General features: G+C 38.1%; 1 protein-coding gene across 4 annotated transcripts in view; it reads right to left on the minus strand.

The window, feature by feature from the left end:
- MME (membrane metalloendopeptidase) overlaps positions 1-19,137 on the minus strand; it is a 105,996-nt gene that overhangs the window by 16,506 nt on the left and 70,353 nt on the right. For all 4 annotated transcript variants that reach the window (XM_034664186.1, XM_034664197.1, XM_034664204.1 and 1 more), the window contains 4 exons: positions 10,284-10,342; positions 4,188-4,307; positions 2,725-2,858; positions 1,837-1,902 (listed from right to left, as the gene is read on the minus strand). In XM_034664186.1, coding sequence (XP_034520077.1) covers positions 1,837-1,902; positions 2,725-2,858; positions 4,188-4,307; positions 10,284-10,342 — 379 coding nt within the window. The remainder of the gene's footprint in view (positions 1-1,836; positions 1,903-2,724; positions 2,859-4,187; positions 4,308-10,283; positions 10,343-19,137) is intronic.

The raw sequence follows: 19,137 nt of genomic DNA on the forward strand, positions 1-19,137 counted from the left end.
GATTTTGGTTGCCTTTTTACAGCAATGATTTTTAATCTGCCTGCATATTAGAATAACTGTGGGAGTATTAAGAGTGCCAATGCCTTCCACTTCCAGGCAAGATGGAGTGAGAGGGACTGGATTTACCTTCTTGCTGAAACAACCAAATGATGGACGAAATATATGAAACAATGGTGTGCGTGACACTGGACATCAGGCAAAAAAGAGAGTGAGCTCTCTGAGATGGTAACCAAATAAGGTAAGCCCTATAATTGCCCCAGCTTATTGCCTTAAGCATTTCCAGGCTACAACATAAAGAAGAGAAACTCCATTGGAGCCCAAGGGACTGCCTGAGTTGAGAAGGAACTGAGAGTTCAAGGACACCAAAGACAGGGTCCTAAAGAGGAGAAAGCTATACGGGAGAGGACCTCTAGCGATCAGATGGGCCCCTCAAGATTCACACAGTAGGGTCTTGCTTCAGCAGTGGAGAATAACTTTCCCTAGGCTGAGCACGACCCTAGTGCCACCTAACAAGTTCTAAAAGCAAGGGCCAGAAGGATCAAACCATTTCTGAGGAAGTTAATTGTGCCCAAGTATAAAGCTCAAGAAATTTGTAGGAAAACAAGAATATCTAGTACCCATAGAGGTAAAATGCACATTGCCTGGCATCTAGTCAAAATAGTACCAAGCATTCAAGGAAGCAGCAATCTACCAGCCCCCAGGATTCTGCTGGGACTCATTCTTTTGGAAACTTTGCAGGCAGCTTAATCTCCCAAACCTCATATTTTGATAATACAGTCACTGCAATGTCAGAGGCGCTCCCAGTCATCTCTCCCACAGCGCTCTGAAGCCTCCTCTTTCCTGCCCAACCACTGAGGCCCTCCTCCCCCCGCTAACCCATACATTTCTATGCTGGACAAGTAATCCTACATCCCCATCCATTGCATAGAATATTCCATCCATCTTTGTCTGGAGAAGCCTGGTATGTCCTGGGGCACTTGGTCCCCTGCACCGTCTCACGCGGATGTTGCTCACTGCCCCACATGTGAGTTACCTCAGGGTTGGAAGAAACACTCAAGCTACCCTCACTCCTTGTTGCTTCCAAGACAGTATTCCTCTACTCTTTTGTGAAAATCCCTACCTTTTCCTGGGCACATGGCATCAACTAGACCATCCTTTAATTCTGCTCTAATCATCAAGTAACGACTTAGTTTATGGAGCACTGAGAATAGTGCCAAACACACAGTGAAGTCCTCAACGAGTGTTTGTTGAATGCGAGAAGGAATGGAAAGCTAAGTGAGATTCTAAGGGATGTTCCATCAACATACTGCTCCGGGTATAACTGTTTGGGTGACTACAAGGCCATGTGTTGGAGCTGTATCACTTCAGTCCCTCATTGGGTCACTGTAACTGGACTGGGGTTTATGCTGATTATAGCTCCCAATATTGCCTCACCTACAGTGAAACTGAGGGTCCTATTTAGTACATTGATCAATGACTGAAATAATCCTTTTGATGAGGCACCTCTTCTAAAAAAATTATATTTCAGAGCTTATTTCTTAGAAAAATGTTGCTTCCCCTGTGGAACTTGCATATCTCCTCATTTCTGCTGATGTAACATTCCAGGGTTCCCGGTCTCAGCTTCTCAGAAACCTAGACTATTCAGGTCACTCGCAACCACACCGCCCTTTCTGGTTAGCATACCTACAATCTCCTTTTCCCCGTGTATTTTCTACTTTCTACTCATTGTTTACTGCCTACATTATATGTGCCTTTTGCAAAAGGCCTTAAATGAATGATTAAATATGATAAATATACACTCTGACCACTAAAATGGGAAAAAATATTATTACTCACTCTGTATGCTTGGCCAATACCTCCATTATCAGCAATATTTTCTCCCAGTGTATTAATCCCATTGAGCTGTTAAAAAAAAAAAAGATGCTTAAAGATGCTTAGCTGTATTTGAATTTTTAAGAAGGCATCAATAATGCACTTAAGATTGGATATATCTATTCCTCAAAAAGTTAAAAACAGAAATACCATATGATCCAATAATGTCACTGCTGGGTATTTACCCAGGGGAAATGAAAACACTAACTTGAGAAGATATATTTATTTATTTACTTCAGCATTACATTAGCCAAGACATGGAAGCAACCTAAGTGTCTATGGATAGACGACTGGATGAGGAAGAAGTGAAACATACACACGCACACTGGACTATTACACAGCCATAAAAGGGATGAGATCATGCCATTTGAGACAACATGGATGGACCTAGAGGGTATTATGCTGAGTGAAATAAGTCAGACTGAGAAAGACAAATACCATACAGCTCCACTCATAAATGGAATCTAAAAAAAAAAAAAAAAGAATAAACAAAAAGCAGAATCAGAACTATAAATACAGAGAACTGATGGTTGCTGGAGGGGAAGGGGCTAGGGGAGTGGGCTAAATGGGTGAAGAGGAGGAGGAAATACTGGTCTCCAGTTATGGAAAGTGTAGGTCACAAGAATAAAAAAGCAGAGCATAAGGAACACAGTCAATGATATAGTAATGGCGATGTAGTGGGACAGACGGGAGCTATACTTGTGAACGTATCACAATGTGTTAACTTGTCAAATTACTAAATTGCACACCTGAAACTAATATAACATTATGTGTCATCTATACTCAAAATAAAGCAACAACAACAACAAAGATTGAATATATCTACAACTTTTCAAGAGAATGCTAACATACATGCTGTCCACCTGCTAGGTCCCAGGAGAAGTTTCCATACTGGTATACCATGCATTGGGACTGGTCTTTAAAATTATTTGCCGACTGTTGAGTCCACCAGTCAGCAAGGTCTCCATCCTTGTTAAAATTTCTGCCTGTAATATAATGATTTAAGTAAAAGGGGAACTCATTACATCAAGAATTATGATTAAGATATCTTTAATTCAAAAGGCAAGGACTGAAATACCACTGTGTGAGACAAGTGGACAGGTAATGAGAGGAACTGCTCCCCTTTCTCATCCCACGTTGATGAAAAGTGGACTGGAGGGCATGCTTTGCTGGTGGGCCTTCATATTGATCCAGGTTTTGTGTCCATATTGTTCCTGATATCTCAGCCAAGGCCACCAGCTAAGCGGCTACTGAAACCGTGCCTTGTTTCTCTTGGATGGTTTTCATATGGACCAAGTCTGTTTAATTTGATAGTTTGAGATTGAAAAACGCTATTTTTATTCTACATTCATTTCGTATCTCAAACCCCTCACAAGACACCGTGGACTCAGAGTCACCCTTCAAGCAGTCACCCTTCCTCCTGGAGCTTTCCTGCTGACCCGAAGTACCTCGATCTTCCCTTTTTTTGAACTACAGTGGCATTATTTGCCATGTTTAAACACTTCATTTTATCCTCCTTTTAAGTAGTTACGTAGGGAATGAGAAGAGGGCTACAAAGAAAAACTACTTGAATTCACATCCTGATTCCACTAATTCCTAGCTTTGTAACTTTGAGCAAGTCTTTCATGTGCCTCTGCTTTTTTCCATTAAAAAAAAATGGAAGTGGTATTAGTACTCAACCTGTGAAAATTATTACATACTTGAATTGAGTAATAGACACTTGCAAACCAATTTTCGTCATAGCTTCAACTATCACTTCTCTATGTATCTCATGTCTCATGTCTTTACTTCTATGCCTCTCAAATTTCATCGAAACCCTAAATCTATTTTTTCTGTTTGAGGAAGTGTATAAACATTTAAGTGCCCATTATTTGCAAAGTCCTGAACTAGGTAAAGGCTGAAAAAAAAAAAGTTCTTGTCCTTTAGCAGTTGAAAAGTCTTACAGGCATATTACTTTTTGATTTTATATCTGATTTTAAGACATGAACCCTGTCCTGTAGAAGTCCAGATAGATAATATGTAAACAATCGTGAAATAAGACCAAACATTATCATTGGTGTTGACAAACACCGCAGTGTTTTCTCAATGTGAATATTTGTGTTATTCTGTCAGAGTGCAAAGCACACATTGTTTATCTCACTACTAGACATTTCTGATCTTCCTAAACAACAATTTAAAAGGAACACTAAAAGTATGATCATTAGCCAATGATACCCTGATGATTAAATGTGTTCTTGTATTGGTCAAGTATAATAACTCTATTCAGGTTTGTTAGGATGTGTCTCAGTCAAAGGAAAGTGTCCATTGCACTTTACCATTGTCATCAAAGCCGTGGGTGATTTCATGTCCTATGACCATGCCGATACCCCCGTAGTTCAATGAGTTAGACTGCTGGGCACTGAAGAAAGGGGGCTGCAGAATGCCAGCTGGGAAGACTACAAGGAAAGAAGATGGTTAAAGATGATTTGTGTCATTCTTCTGTGATGGCAGGCCCGGGCTGGGCTCTCTGCCCGCTGAGCTACTTTCCAGTATGTCAGTTTCACTTAATTATTTAAAAAAATCTTCTGTGATGAAACAAAGGTAGGTCTTTTATGATCGATGACAAAGAGTTCATCCCAAAGCGGCACCATGATCTATGATTTATAATCACCATTCACTTTACAAACTCTGCTAAGATTGGTTTTGGCTATAAGGAGTTTAGAGCAAGGGGAAATTATCAACTTCATTCAGAAGGACTTTTCCCCCACTGCAAATATTTGAGGAAAACACTTATTTAATAACACAGATACTAAAAAAATAACACAAGTATTACTTTTAGTGTCGTCTCTAACATTTTGTCCTTCTACAATAGCTTGTTAAACAAACAGATACTCAATCGGAGACATTCCCAACAACATTGCCCTATGCTATTTTCAACAAGGCATCTACGGCTATTTATGTCCTTATTTTTGGTTGTTGGCTTTCTTTTTCTTGTCATCCTCCCCTGCTCCAGCACCTCAAATATCAGCCCTTTGAGAGCAGAGATTTGTGTGTCTGTAGGTACATCTGTTTATTTATTTGTTGAGTCCATTTGTTTTTTTAAATTCATTACCTCCAGCACCTAAAATTAGAATGGCCCCTGGAACATAATAGGTGCTTAGGACATATGTTGAATAGGTGAATAATCAATGACAAATGAGAGAGCAAATGAACTTACCATGGTGTCCCAGAGACTTTACTACATAAATAAGTCACATATTTTTTATGTCTACCCTGACATCTGAGTTAACTTGTCTAGCTTTCTGCATGTAGATGTCTCACAAACTTTAAATTTCATGTGTCAACCATCAAATTCATCATTTTCTCTTCTAAGCCATCACTCTTTTGACTTTATTTCTGCTAGTGGCATTTAAAGGGTCTCAATCACCCAACATGAACATTTTCTATTTATCTTGGATAACTATTTTTTTTATTTTTTAAATATTTATTAATTTATTTGTTCATTTTTTTTTTTTACAAAGTCTTACACAGTCTACTTAGGAAAAAAACAGGTCATGTACCTTCCTTCCAGGAGCATTTCTTCTGTTTATCTCCTCCTATCAGTCTTAATTGCCACCATCCTACTTCATATTATCATTCCTGAAGAATTACTTAATTTCCTACATGATTTTTCCACTTCCTGTCTCACCCAACTACAACCTATCCTAAATCTAATCCATTCTGCAGCCAGATTAAAGTGTAGCTCTGGTCATTATCGCTCCCCCACTAAAAAGCCTTCCAAAGGATGGCTTTGATGCTTTCTAACTAAATACAGCCTCTTCTTCCTGGCCTTGGACTCCGTGGTCCTCTCCTATTTCATCTCCCTCATACCCTCTCCTCCCCTCATAATGCCCATAACTTAGCAATTTCATCTTTCATGTTTTAAAATTCTAGTATCGGGGCACCTGGGTGGCATAGCGGTTAAGCGTCTGCCTTCGGCTCAGGGCGTGATCCTGGCGTTACGGGATCGAGCCCCACATCAGGCTCCTCTTGCTGTGAGCCTGCTTCTTCCTCTCCCACTTCCCCTGCTTGTGTTCTCTCTCTCGCTGGCTGTCTCTATCTCTGTCGAATAAATAAATAAAATCTTTAAAAAAAATAAAATAAAATAAAATTCTAGTATCTTCTGAATTATGTTCTGTAGTAAAAAAAAAAAAAAAGAATTTTTAGCATCAACACCTACTGCATGTAAAGCCCTACGCAATCACTATGTGGGATTCCAAGAACAGAAGGGAAGGGCCCTGACCTTAAGAAATCTAAGATCTAGTTCACATAGTAGCAAATGTTGTTTCTTTGTCTTTCAGGTGGGGAGAAGATGGCAGAGCCTTGCATGGATTTCAAAGATAAATATTAGATGTTTACAGAAGAGACTTTAAAAATATGCTGGACAATTTAAGTGTTCTCTAGAACTTAAAAAAAAAATCTGGAGAGTTGCCATAACATCCAAAATGACAAAATAATTAGAAAATAAATACTGCTGTCCTTGGAGAATTTCGATGAAAGTTATACCTCACATGTAGCTGCCTGAGTTATCAACAGTGCCAAGAAATTATTTTTAGCTTAAAGTATTAAAATTATGTGCAGTACTTTATTAACTTAAAGTGAACGCTATCTCCCACACTATGTACTTTGATTAAAATCCGCCCTTCATATAAAATGCTCTTATGAAACGCGCTATCAAGACTAAACATTAACTGTAAAGATCCTGCTGCTTTAATTATATCCTGATATGTCACTCTTCAGGCAAGTGATAAGATTTTTATGGCTCATATTAAATACTAGTGTTCAAGTTCAGCTTTGCAAATTCTGATTTCTCCTTTTACACTGCCAGCTACATCTCAGCAATGAGGATTTTCCCCATTAGCCTACTGCTGTTACTAGCAGACTTCACAACTGTTGACAACACCGAACTGCTTACTTGTACATTTCTAATGTTCATGATTGTCAACAAGTTAGTTAACTAAATAAGTCATTGGTCCATGAAACAAAAAATTATGTTTCTCCCTACCTCCCATGCCCTCGGTTCCCTGGTTCAGTTTTTTAAGGCTGCAAGCAATTCAATTTCAGGATCTTTGAAATAAAGTTTGATGACATCAGGTAAAATCAATTTTGGGTGGAAAAAGTGAAATATTATTTTTTATGTTAAATGGAATATCAATATGTTTGGAAACATTTGCTCTTGATTTTCAAGTCTGAAAATAAGATTCCTAAGAATAAGTAAGGTAACTTTAGAAAATTTAATTATTTCAAGGTAGTCATACACCATCCAGGTGGTATGCACTAAATAATCCATGCAAGGTTTCTGGAGCTCTACGGAGCAAATGTGTGGGGAGTAAGAGACAGTGAATTAAACACTTTCAGTGTGCCTTCCTGTCTGGGAAGTTGATTTTTTTTTTTTTTTAATTGACGTGAAGTGGCAGGGGTGCATAAAACTTAGAATACAGTCCACCTGTGTGAGTTATAACAAAACAGTAGTGGAAATTGAATTAAAAAGAAGAAATTATTAATATGAATAACTCCCTATATGAGTCCAATCCCATAAGAAATTGTATGTGATCTCATTTAAGGTATTTGTGTGAGGACGGGAGGGTCATTTACGAGACATATGCTATTCTTTTTCTTTTTTAAATTTTTTTCATTTAATTTGAGAGAGAGAGAGAGAGAGTTAGCACAAACTGGAGGAGAGGTGGAGAAAGAAGCAGAGTCCCACCGAGCAGGGAGCCTGATGCAAGACTCGATCCCCAGACTCCAGGATCATGACCCAAGCCAAAGGCAGACGCTTAACCGACTGAGCCACCCAGCTGCCCCAAGCCATATGCTATTCTATACCAATTCTAATTCTGTAATGCATGATATCAAAATTAAAAGCTGTATATCTATGTATGTGAACAGACAGAGAAGCACATACACAGCCACAAACTCACTTCCATCAAGGAGAACGATGGAGGTCTGGATCTTCAATTATTTTTAGTTAAGACAATCCCCACTTTGAAGATTTAAATGAATTGTCAAAGAGAAAACGTACACATGTCAAAGATTTCTCCTCTCGCATGACACTTTCCCTTCTTCTGAACTGCTGTTATTAGCAGACGAGCATATGAAAAGACATTAACAATTTTTCAGATTTCAAATTTCTATCTGATAAATTTATCTTGAGAGTCTTTAAAGGTCTTTCTTATTAAGAATGCTTATTGTAGCCAATTCTTGATTTTTCAGAGGATAACTATTTTGTGAAATGTTAGGCCACTTTTACCTTCTTTTTCCTTTTGCTGGGTGCTTCTTTGGTTTGAGGGTATTCAGCTCAAGTTGAGATCATTCCCTGCTCTTCTCTGATCAGGGAATCTCTGAGGTGAACCAAATTTGAGCTCGCTCCAGGGATATGGGGTAATTCGGAGCCAAACAAGGTACTGTCTTGACCTAAACTGTGTGAATCTGCTCTAGAGAGGGGCTGAAGGGATGAATATGTCAGGGTGGTCCTACAGAGGGTCTGTATGAGTCTTCTTGTTGGAACGAATCAGCATCAGGTCTGATAGGATCCAGGGTCCTTCCTGAGCTGGATTAAAATGAAGCTATATCCCTTAATACACCTTAATACAGAACAAAGCCCAGGTTGTCTCACTTTGCATTGGAATTTCATTAGAAGGTCATTATCCTGTTTAAGTTCAAGTCCAGAATGAACTAGATCTTACACCAATAAAACGACTTGAATATCAAAAAGATGTCTTCAAGTTGGGGCGCCTGGGTGGCTCAGTCAGTTAAGCATCAGACTCTTGATTTTGGCTCAGGTTATGATCTAGGAGTTGTGAGATAGAGCCCCGCATGGTGGGTGTGCAGCCTGCTTAAGATTCTCTCTGTCTGCAAATGCCCCCCCATACATGTATGTGAACATGCATGCATGCTCTCTCTCTCAAAAAACAAAACAAAGCAAAAAAACAAAGTGAAGGCTCTCCAAAGAGAAAGGTGCTTCTAAGAAAGCATCTGAACAGTTTCTAGGAATACATTGCAAGGAATAGACTGCATGGGTTCTGAGTTGATCATTAAACAAGTTCTGGTCTGAGTTTAGGTAATCATTGTACTAGCTGGGAGATGTCTTAGCCTAGACTTTGAGCTAATTGATTTTAGCAGGCGCACATGCCTTACTTATTATTTATATGTTATATAAAGACACTTTTCTGATTATTTTATATAATTCATTTTCATGTCATGTACCAAAATAAATTCCAGATGGATTAAAGATTTACTCCAAAAATAAAGACCAAAAAAATACTACAAGAAAATATAGATAGTTTCTTACTTTAACTCTTCCTAGGTTTAAAAGCAATGGGGAAAGCTATAATCAAACTTTAAAATAAAATAAGGGTTATAATTTCTTTAAAGTATGTTTTTTAGTGAATGGTAAAAATCTTGCAGGATTTTTCATCATTTCTAATCTAATTAGTAACAGAATTTAAGAAAAATGAGGTTCAGGACAGACTCTGAAATATTTATTTTAGAATAGTGCCGAAATTATTTTCCCTTTTGATTCTTGACCACACTTAGAAATGAAGGGCTGGAATACGTGCACCTGGAGAAGTTGACTGTACTGTTTGTTTGGTATACCTTCAGTAGTACTGAATCTGTTGGGTGCCTTTCTACATATTTAAAATCCTTAGGGAAAAAATGGCTTTATTTATGTAATACTTAAGAAAGAATTTAAAGATCTCAAGGTCTTCCCAGGAAGAGAATCAATATACGTTGTTATATTAAGCCATTTAGTTATTTATTATATCATTTACTCATGTATTAATTTCTACAGAGATTCCTGTAATATTACTATTACTGAACATACTTTTTTCTTTTTTGATTAAAAGTAGTTAAGTAAATGCAAGTTCACATGGTTCAACCTAATATAACTGACTTTTCAACTTTCTGAGACCTTTGGAGTTGTCTAGAAAAATAGGCGGTACATATCAGGACCACCCCCACCAGGGTCAGGGTGCAGAATTGCCAGGAGAACTGGATCTCTGCAAAGCTGGTTCTTGGAACCTTAAACCCCTTTAACATTCTGATGCATAGAGAGTCTTAAAGTCAATATAACTTTATGGAGCTATAAGAGATGTTTAAAAAGTATTTAGAAATAAAATAAAAGCACTTAGACATAAGATAAACCACTTAGCCACAAATGAGAACATTGCAAAAGAAAGAAAACCACTTAATGTAATTTGTACTAACTTAAAATTTGCTATTATAGTGAAAAGAGGTACAGGGATGCATTAACTTTCAAGGAGTATATTCAATAAATCAATAACTCAGCCTCAGCTGTGATTTATGAGGAGTACTATAAATTGGACATGCAATGCACTACAAGTTGGTAGCAACAGAGAAATATTAAAGAATTATTTAGGAATAGGCCTTACCTATCTGATTTCTGCCTGAAGAATAAAATGCATTGACTACAGCTGCTCCGCTTATCCACCTAGGAAAAACATAAGAACTCGTTAAAATTATACTATTATTATCTGATTCCATCTGCTCACCACAATAAAAATATTATTACTCTTCCAAGATGAATCTTAACTTTCTGTTTGAAATAGGAACCACAAATTAATATTAGCTCACTAAGTGAGACTTCTCATTTGAAAGTATTTCTACTTCCTGAAAAATCAGAATGTATCAGGTCTGTAATCCATTACCTTACTTGTATGAATTTTTGTGGAGGCATCTCACAGTATAAAACCCGTTCAGATATATCTTTTAGGAAATTGCAAATGGATTGACATATTGAAATATGTTTACCTTCAAATTCCTAATACAAGGTAACTATACCAACAATTCTGGAGCAGTTGACAGAATATTGAAGTATAAATTGTGAAAACTTCAGATTCAAGCATAAATTTTTTTAATTTCCTGGCTTATTTTGACACTGAGATTCCCCCTTGTCAGGCAGTATCAGGTAATCTGCCTCTGATTACTGCCATCTTAAATTATTATTTTTTTAATGCAGCATTCCAGCTACATTCCATCATACGTTTGCGTGATGACTGCAAAATGAAACCCAGGTGCTTCTTAAACAGATTTGTCTGTTTGTCTGTGTAGGTGCCAATGTTCCCATGTCTTTCTGCTCATATGTTATGATGACTGCATAGCAATAATCATTGTTGGAATATCACTCAGCCTTAAAAAGGAGTGAGATCGTGCCATTTGTGGCAACATGGGTGCACCTAGAGTGTATTACGCTAAGTGAAAGATGTTAGGCAGAGAAAGGTAAATACCACATGATTTCCCTTATATGTGGAATCTCTAAAAAACAAAACAAATGAACAAAAAGCAGAAACAAACTCATAAATACAGAGAGCAAACGCGATTGCCAGAGAGGAGGGGTGTGGGGGCATGAGGAAAATGGGTGAAGGAGGGTGGGAGGTACAGACTTCCAGTTATGGAATAAGTCACAGGGATGAGAGGTACAGCATAGGGAATATAGTCAGTGGCATTGTAATAGGGTTGTATGACGACAGATGGCGGCTACACTTGTGAGAACAGCATAATGTATAGAGTTGTGGAATCACTGTGTTGTACACCTGAAACTAATGTAACATTGTATGTCAACTGTAATTCAATAAAATAAAAAACAAAATCATTGTTAAGCACTTTTTTGCAACAGGAGTAATATCCCCATCTTAACAGACCATTACGTTTATCTCTATACAGTCATTGAAAAATGGACAATTCTGGACTTCAGATAACCTCTTAAATGCCAGCACACATGCATACACTTAAGACAATCCTATATTATTAGCTGATGGCTTCACTGTAGTTATACCACTTTCAGGACAACAATTAATGGGCAATCATTATCCTACTCACGGAAGGAGTTTATAGTAATTAGTACAATGAGATTAAACCAGAACTGTTTCCAGACCCTGCTTTGCAAGGTAAGCAGTACAAAGTCAGCTGTCCAAATCAGCATTTTAGCTACAATTTCAGTAACTATTGTGGGATGTCAGATGTGAGTCCTATTTTGATCTCTTAAAAAGAACTGAGAGAGGGCCGTATGTAACAACTCTCTGATAAATTCTAACTAAATAGGGGTTTTATCTCCAGTAACAGGACTAAGACATTCATATAAAAAATTGGGGAATTAAAAAAAAATCCAAATAACATTTCTGTGAATTTTTCTTTAGAAAGAAAATAAGTTTGAAGACAGAGGGGAGACACTTGACCAATGTGTTTCTTTAGTTTGATGTCATTTTAAATAGAGAAAAACATTTTCAGACAGGATGGTGTGACTGCTATGTCAGTTTGTCCTAATTTCATCACAGCTGAGTCATCAGTATTTTAATTTCTTGCACGTTGAGGATTACAAGCATATAATTGTATTTACTTTAATTCAACTCTACTCGATTTTCACATGATTTGTGACAACTCACAACAAAAGCATGCAAACCCAGGAGAGTTAAGACTACAATCAAGAGATCAGGAACTTTACAGAACAAGTAGATTTTGTTTGTGTGACCAAAAAGTATTACAAAAGGAAATACTTGTATAAGTAAAAATCATGATCAGGAGAAATGATTTATCAGGACTATGTTTACCCATATTCTCATAGTTGTTACGACTTAGGTTCAAGTATGGCTCGAAGTTGTCTGGCGGGAGGGACAAGATGGAAACTGTGCTCACGCTTCCCCTGAGGAGAACCAGCATTCCTTACAGGGGCTCTTCAGAAACGTATTTCTGAGGTGTCCTCAACATTTGGATAGCAAATACGGCAGTAAATTTTACGCATAAACAGCTTAAAATTATTAATTTTAATTGTTATAAAACTGACTGAGCATGTTTCCAGGTCTCAGCTGTTTTGAGGTTCAGTTTCTCAATTATGAACTGATTTAGTAACAGTATACTCCACGTGGACTTTTATGGGTAATCACAAATAACAGGCAAATTGTTTCATTCTGAACTCAGGCACATGCTAAAAAGGAAAAGCAAAATGTGCCAATCCAAAATGTTTTCTTAAAGTAAATAGAGTACAGAGGGAAGGAGTTAGGGATATGAAACGAATGTTTCAGACAGCAGCAGAACTCAAAAGCAGGGCATAGATGAAGTTTATACACCCTTCTCATGTTTACTGCTTTTGTAAAAATAAATGTCATACCTTTGTTTTAGTGCTTTTCTGCTCTTCTGATATATTACTGTGAGGGGTTTGAGATTGCATTTTGATTCATGTTTATAACTTTCCAGGAGGGAGCGTTTACATATTAAAATGTCCACGGTGAATTATACTTTCAAGAAAAAAGCATAGCTATTTATGACCACAGAACTCTCAAATAAAATTAGAATTATGGTGGTTAGTTTCACGGAGCACTAGCGTGTAGTGTTTGCCTTTTCTTCCTTGAAAACTTTCATAATGCATCATCAGACTACTCCTGGGTGATTACCCAGGGCATACTGTTCCTGGGAATGATAGGAACCTGAAGTACTGTGATCAGATCATTGCATCTTTTTTTTTTTTTTTAAGAATTATGTATTTATTTGAGAGAGAGTGCACATGCGTGTGAGTGAGGGGAGGGGCAGAGGGAGAAAGAAAATCCTTAAGCAGACTCCCTGCTGAGCAGGGAGCCAGGACACCAGGCTCCATCCCAGGACCCTGAGATCACGACCTGAGCCAAAACCAAAAGTCAGCCGCTTAACTGACTGAGCCACCCAGGCGCCCTGGACCATTACATTACCTTTTAAATAAAAAGATGGTAACAGCTAGAAGTTCAGTGTCTAAACGTCTGGTCGTCATGAATATCTCACTATGTTAAAGTAAAAGCTAAATTAGGGCAAAGAAAATATTTTTCGAGTTAAAGGATGATGTAACAAAAACTATAAGTGATTTTGATTTGGATGCAACCTCAAAGTTTCAGGAAAAGCTTCCACTTATGGGACACATAAACTTGATGCTGAATAGCAGCACAGAAAAGAGAAAATGCACAACAGAAGAGAAAATCAAACGGTGGCGATTCTTGCCCTAAAATACTGGAGGGTGCAGGTTACCTGAAACTACCTTTCAAGTCCAGACCGGAGGCCAGACACTAGCAGCCTTCTGGAGCAGGTATCAGGCCCGAGAGATGAAGTAGGACCCTGTTCTTTGATTTTTCTTCCAGCCTCCCATGGTCTCTGTGTGTAGGAGTTTGGGTGTATGTGGTATTCAGTGAAGAGTAGGAAAGCTAGAAAGAGGAAAACTTTATTTTTCATTTCGGAGCCATAATTTTATCAGGTGAACTTATTCTTGCTTGGGGACGTTCAACAGAACAAAGAAGGGCCACTATAAGCAGCATGGCCCTCAAAGCTGAACTAACAGTGTGGATGGGAAATACGACTGAAATACGCTTGAGAGGGGGACCAGGTGTTTCTCTTCTCTCTCTTATTACCCTGAAGAAGCCAGGCAGTGAGGAAATGAAAGCACAAAGACATCATTTTTATAGCAAGGAAGAAAGGCAGACGTCGAGAGCCTGATCCTGCAGGCTTTTGGATGTAATAAACCCACTGGATTGCAAAAGCACCTGGAGTGAAACTCCTCTTTCACCCACTCATGTGTAACTTTCAAACTTAAAACAACAAAATTGTTAATGCCCCTTTCCCTGAAAGTGTTCGGTTTCCCAGCATCTAGTGGTCCCAGAGCAACTCCTTTGAAATCAGCAGTACCAAACAGTGGTTTTCTCTATTTTCCTCAAGTACTGGTGGAAAGGAGATTTCTCATTTTGCAACTGCGGTAACCACTGTAACCCTTTACATCTATTCATATTTTCTCACCGAGCCTTCAGGGTTTCGATACCATCATTCATCTTTCAAACCAGTCATAGAAGATCGATGACACTTGCGTTTCCAGGTGTAGAAAACAAGGCACAGCATGCTTTTCCGATCTTCTCCTCATACACTTACAAACCAAGTGATACAACTCAGAAAGGAGTATGTAAACTAAGAGGGCAGGGGGGCCTCTCATCTCCCATTCCAGCCCCCTACTTCTGAGCTTTCGATCTGCATGATATATAAAATTTCAGTACGATGATGAATGCCAATTCCTTGCCAAACTCTTCAAAAATGGAAGCGCTCATTTTTATTTACTTATCTTCAATATACAAAACTCACTTTTATTTATATACACTAGCAATGAACAATCCAAAAAGGAATTAAGAAAACAATTCCATCTGCAATACTCCCAAGAAGAATAAAACATTTAGGCATAAATGTAACAAAAGAAGTGGAAGATGTGTACGCCGAAAACTACACAGCACCATTGAAAGAAATTAAGACTTAAAAACATGGAAAAAGGTATACCATTTTCATGGATCAGAAAACTTAATTTTTTAAAATTAAGGTATAATTAACATTTAATATTATATTAGTTTCAGGTATATAATATAATGCTTTGACATTTGTATACACTACAAAATGACCATCGCAATAAATCTAGTTGCCAGTCACCATACAAAGTTATGAAATGTTTTTTTTCCTTTTTCTTGTGATGACTTTTACTCTCTTGGCAACTTTCAAATATGCACTACACATTATTGACTATAATCAGCATGCTGTACATTACATCCTCATGACTAATTATTTTGTAACTAGAAGTTGGTTCCTCTTGACCCACTTTACCTCTATTACCCACCCTCAAACCACCCTCTGCCCTGACAAGCACCACTCTTTTCTATATATCTATGAGTTCTGTTTGTTCATTTGTTCCTTAGATTTGTACAAGGGAAATCACACAGTGTTTGTTTTTCTCTGTCTGCCTCATTTCCCTAGTATACCGTCAAATTCCATCCATGTTTTCAGAAATGGCAAGATTTTACTCTTTTTTATGGCTGAGTAGTATTCCATTGTGTGTGTGCATGTGTGTATGTGTGTGTATATGATGTATATATATATATATATATATACACATACATATACATATATATATATACACCACATCTCTGTATCCATTCATCCATCAATGAACACTTAGGTCGTTTCCATATCTTAGCTATTATAAATAATGCTGCAATAGAAATAAGGGTGCATATATCTTTCTAAATTAGTGTTATTATTTTCTTTGGATAAATACCAAGAATTGGAATTGCTGGATCATGTGGTAGAGTTCCATTTGTATTTTTAGGAAACTCCATACTGTTTTCCATAGTGGCTGCCCCAATTTATATTTCTAATAATAGTGTACGAGAGTGCCCCTGCCAACACTTTTTATTTTTACTTTTTGGTAGTCCTCATTCTAATAGGTGTGAGGTAATATCTCATTGTGATTGATTTGCATTCCCCTAATTAGTAACATTGAGCATCATTTCATGTGCCTGTTAGCCATCTTGTATGTCTTGTTTGGAAAAATGTTCATTCAGATCCTCTGCCCATTTTTTCATTGAAGTGTGTGTGTGTCTGTGTGTGTATACATGTATATATGTATACCATATATATGTATGTATTTTGGATATTAACCTCTTATTGGATATATGATTTGCAAATATATTCTCCCATTCAATAGGTGACTTTTTATTGTGTTAATGGTTTCCTTTGCAAATGCTTTTAGTTTGATGTAGTCCCACTATTTATTTTTGCTTTTGTTGTCTTTGCTTTTGGACTCAGATCCAAAAAAATCATTTCTAAAACCAATGTCAAGGAGCTTACTGCCTAGGTTTTCTTCTAGGAATTTTATGGTTTCAGGTCTTACATTCAAGTCTTTAATCTATTTTGATGTAATTTTTGTGTATGGTATATTTCTCTAGTTTTATTCTTTTGCATGTAGCCATTCAGTCTTCCCAACACAATTTATTGAAGATACTGTCCTTCCCAGTATATTCTTCCCTCTTCTGTCATAAATTAACTACCATATATGTGTGGATTTATTTCTGGACTCCGTGTTGTTCCACTGATCTATGTATCAGTTCTTGGGCTAATACCATACTTTTTTAAAACATTATTATTACTATACCTTCGTAATACAGTGAGATATTAGGGAGCATAATGCCTCCAGCTTTTACCTTCTCTCTCAAGATTGCTTTGGCTATTTGGGATCTCTTGTGTTTTCCTTGCAAATTTTAGGATTGTTTGTTCTTTTCTGTGAAAAATACCTTTGGAATTTTGATAGGGATTGCATTGAACCTGTAGATTGCTTTGGTAATATGGACATCTTAACACTATTAATTCTTCCAATCCAGGAGCATGGAATGTCTTTCAATTTATTTTTCTCTTCAATTTCTGTCATCCGTGTCTTTTCAGTGTACAGGTCTTTCACCTCCATTTCTCCCTTGAGTTTGGTGAACATCTTTATGACCATTACTTTTAACTCTTTATTAGATAAATTACTTACCTCCATTTCACTAAGATTTTTTCCCTAAGGTTTTAACTTGTTCTTTCATTTGGAACATATTCCTCTGATTTTTCATTTTGTTTGACTCTTTTTATTTGTTCCTAAGTATTAGGCAAAAAACTGTTAAAGGAGTGGCCTTGTGTAGGAGAGGAACCTTATCTTTCAACTTTGCCCTAGGTCTTCGTTGTCTCTCAACCTGTGTAATTATCAAAGCAACCTGATTTATTCTTCATAGGTCCTGGTTGTTGAGGGTGTGCCAAGACTTGTCAGTGCTCCAAGGGGAGGGATCTCATTTAGGACCTAGTTTCAGGTTGATTGGAAGACCCTCAGGCAGTAATTTCTAAAATGTGCAGGTCTATACAGTTTCGAGGGATTACCATTGTAAACCCTGCTGGCCTCCAGACCAAGTGACCTGCAGGTGTCTCTGGGCTATAGTTATAAAAATTGGGACTTCAGAAGAGTGTCTAAGCTCCTTTTTGGGAGGTACTGGGGAGCAGTAGCGAGGCCAAGGGAGAGCACAAAGATGGTGTCCCCCAGCCTACATTCTCTGAGAGCACCTCCATAGCCTCTAGAACTGTGGCAAACTTAAAGTCTGCCCCTCAGACTGAAGCTCCAGGACAAGTAAATAGGTCTTTTTCAGAAAATACTGGAGGTGTTTTCAATCTGCTGTCTGTATAGTGCCCTGGGGGTGGTTGCTTTCCAAAAACCATCTCTCAAATTGTTACAGTCCTATGGAATCCAGGAACACAAGCCCCTTGGCCACCAGAGCCAGTTAATTAAGGAACTACCCCTGTGTATACTGCATGTGCTCACTGGTTTCAGCAAGGCAGCAGAACAGCACAGAGCTGAGGCACTCTTGCATATGCTATCAAGGTAGACAGAGAAAGAGAGAGAGCAAAACTGGCACCCACCCACACCTCTGTCCCCATAGAGTCCCAACAGGCCCATTCCCTCTGACAGCTGCTTTGAGATTAGCAAATGAATTTCCTTCACATCCGGTCTAGGTCCTTTTCAAACTGCTACTTTTGTGCTGGTCCCTGGAGTGAACTGGGTCTGCAGGTGAGCCCTTTAAGAGAGTTATCTCCATTCCCCCCAGCCCTGTGAACCTCTTGGATTTGAATCCCATTAGTTTTTCACAGCCAACATCTCTCCATTGCAGGTCTCATGGGTTGGGGTGCCTGATGTGGGGAACAAACTCCTCACTTCTCAGGAAGAAGCTCTGGATTTATGAAATCCCTCCTGATTGTGGGTCACCATAACAAGGCAAGACCACCTATCTGCCTCTCCCACCCATCTCAATTTGGCCCTTTTACTGTTTGGCATGAAGAAACTGTTCAGCTAGTTTCCAGGTCTTTATCAGAGGGAATTGTTCCACGTGTAGCTGTGGATTCAGTGTGTCCATGGAAGGAGGTGAGTTCAGGATCTTCCTATGCCACCATCTTGGACTGCCCCTTTGAAAGTGCTCCTTTTAAAATCGCTTCACATTTAGGTTTCCTCCTTACCCTAATACACTTCAGGATGCTCACCTCCACACTACATGAAGTCATTCTAGAAGACCCATCATGATGAAACTATAACAATGGCTACTATTTAATGAGCACCTGAGTTATATGACAGACACATTATATGATATATAATACAAACCACCCCATAAGGCGAAAATAGATGTTATTTTCCTCAGTTTATAAAGGAATCACTGATGCTCAGAGATATTATGCAGGTTGTTTAAATTTACACAGTAAGTGGCAGAGCAAGAATCTTAACCCAGGGCTGCCCACTCTGTCTAATTCCCACTTTCCACATCCCCCCATCCCTCACCTGGCTGCAAAGCACAAGTTCTTTCAACTGTTCCATAAAGGGCGCATGTTTTACCCAAAGGTAAGAGCACAGTAGGACCAAAGAGCCCCATTAAACTATTCATTGTTATTGCA

Source organism: Ailuropoda melanoleuca, chromosome 1 (assembly GCF_002007445.2).
Source record: "Ailuropoda melanoleuca isolate Jingjing chromosome 1, ASM200744v2, whole genome shotgun sequence".
Classification (NCBI taxonomy): Eukaryota; Metazoa; Chordata; class Mammalia; order Carnivora; family Ursidae; genus Ailuropoda; species Ailuropoda melanoleuca.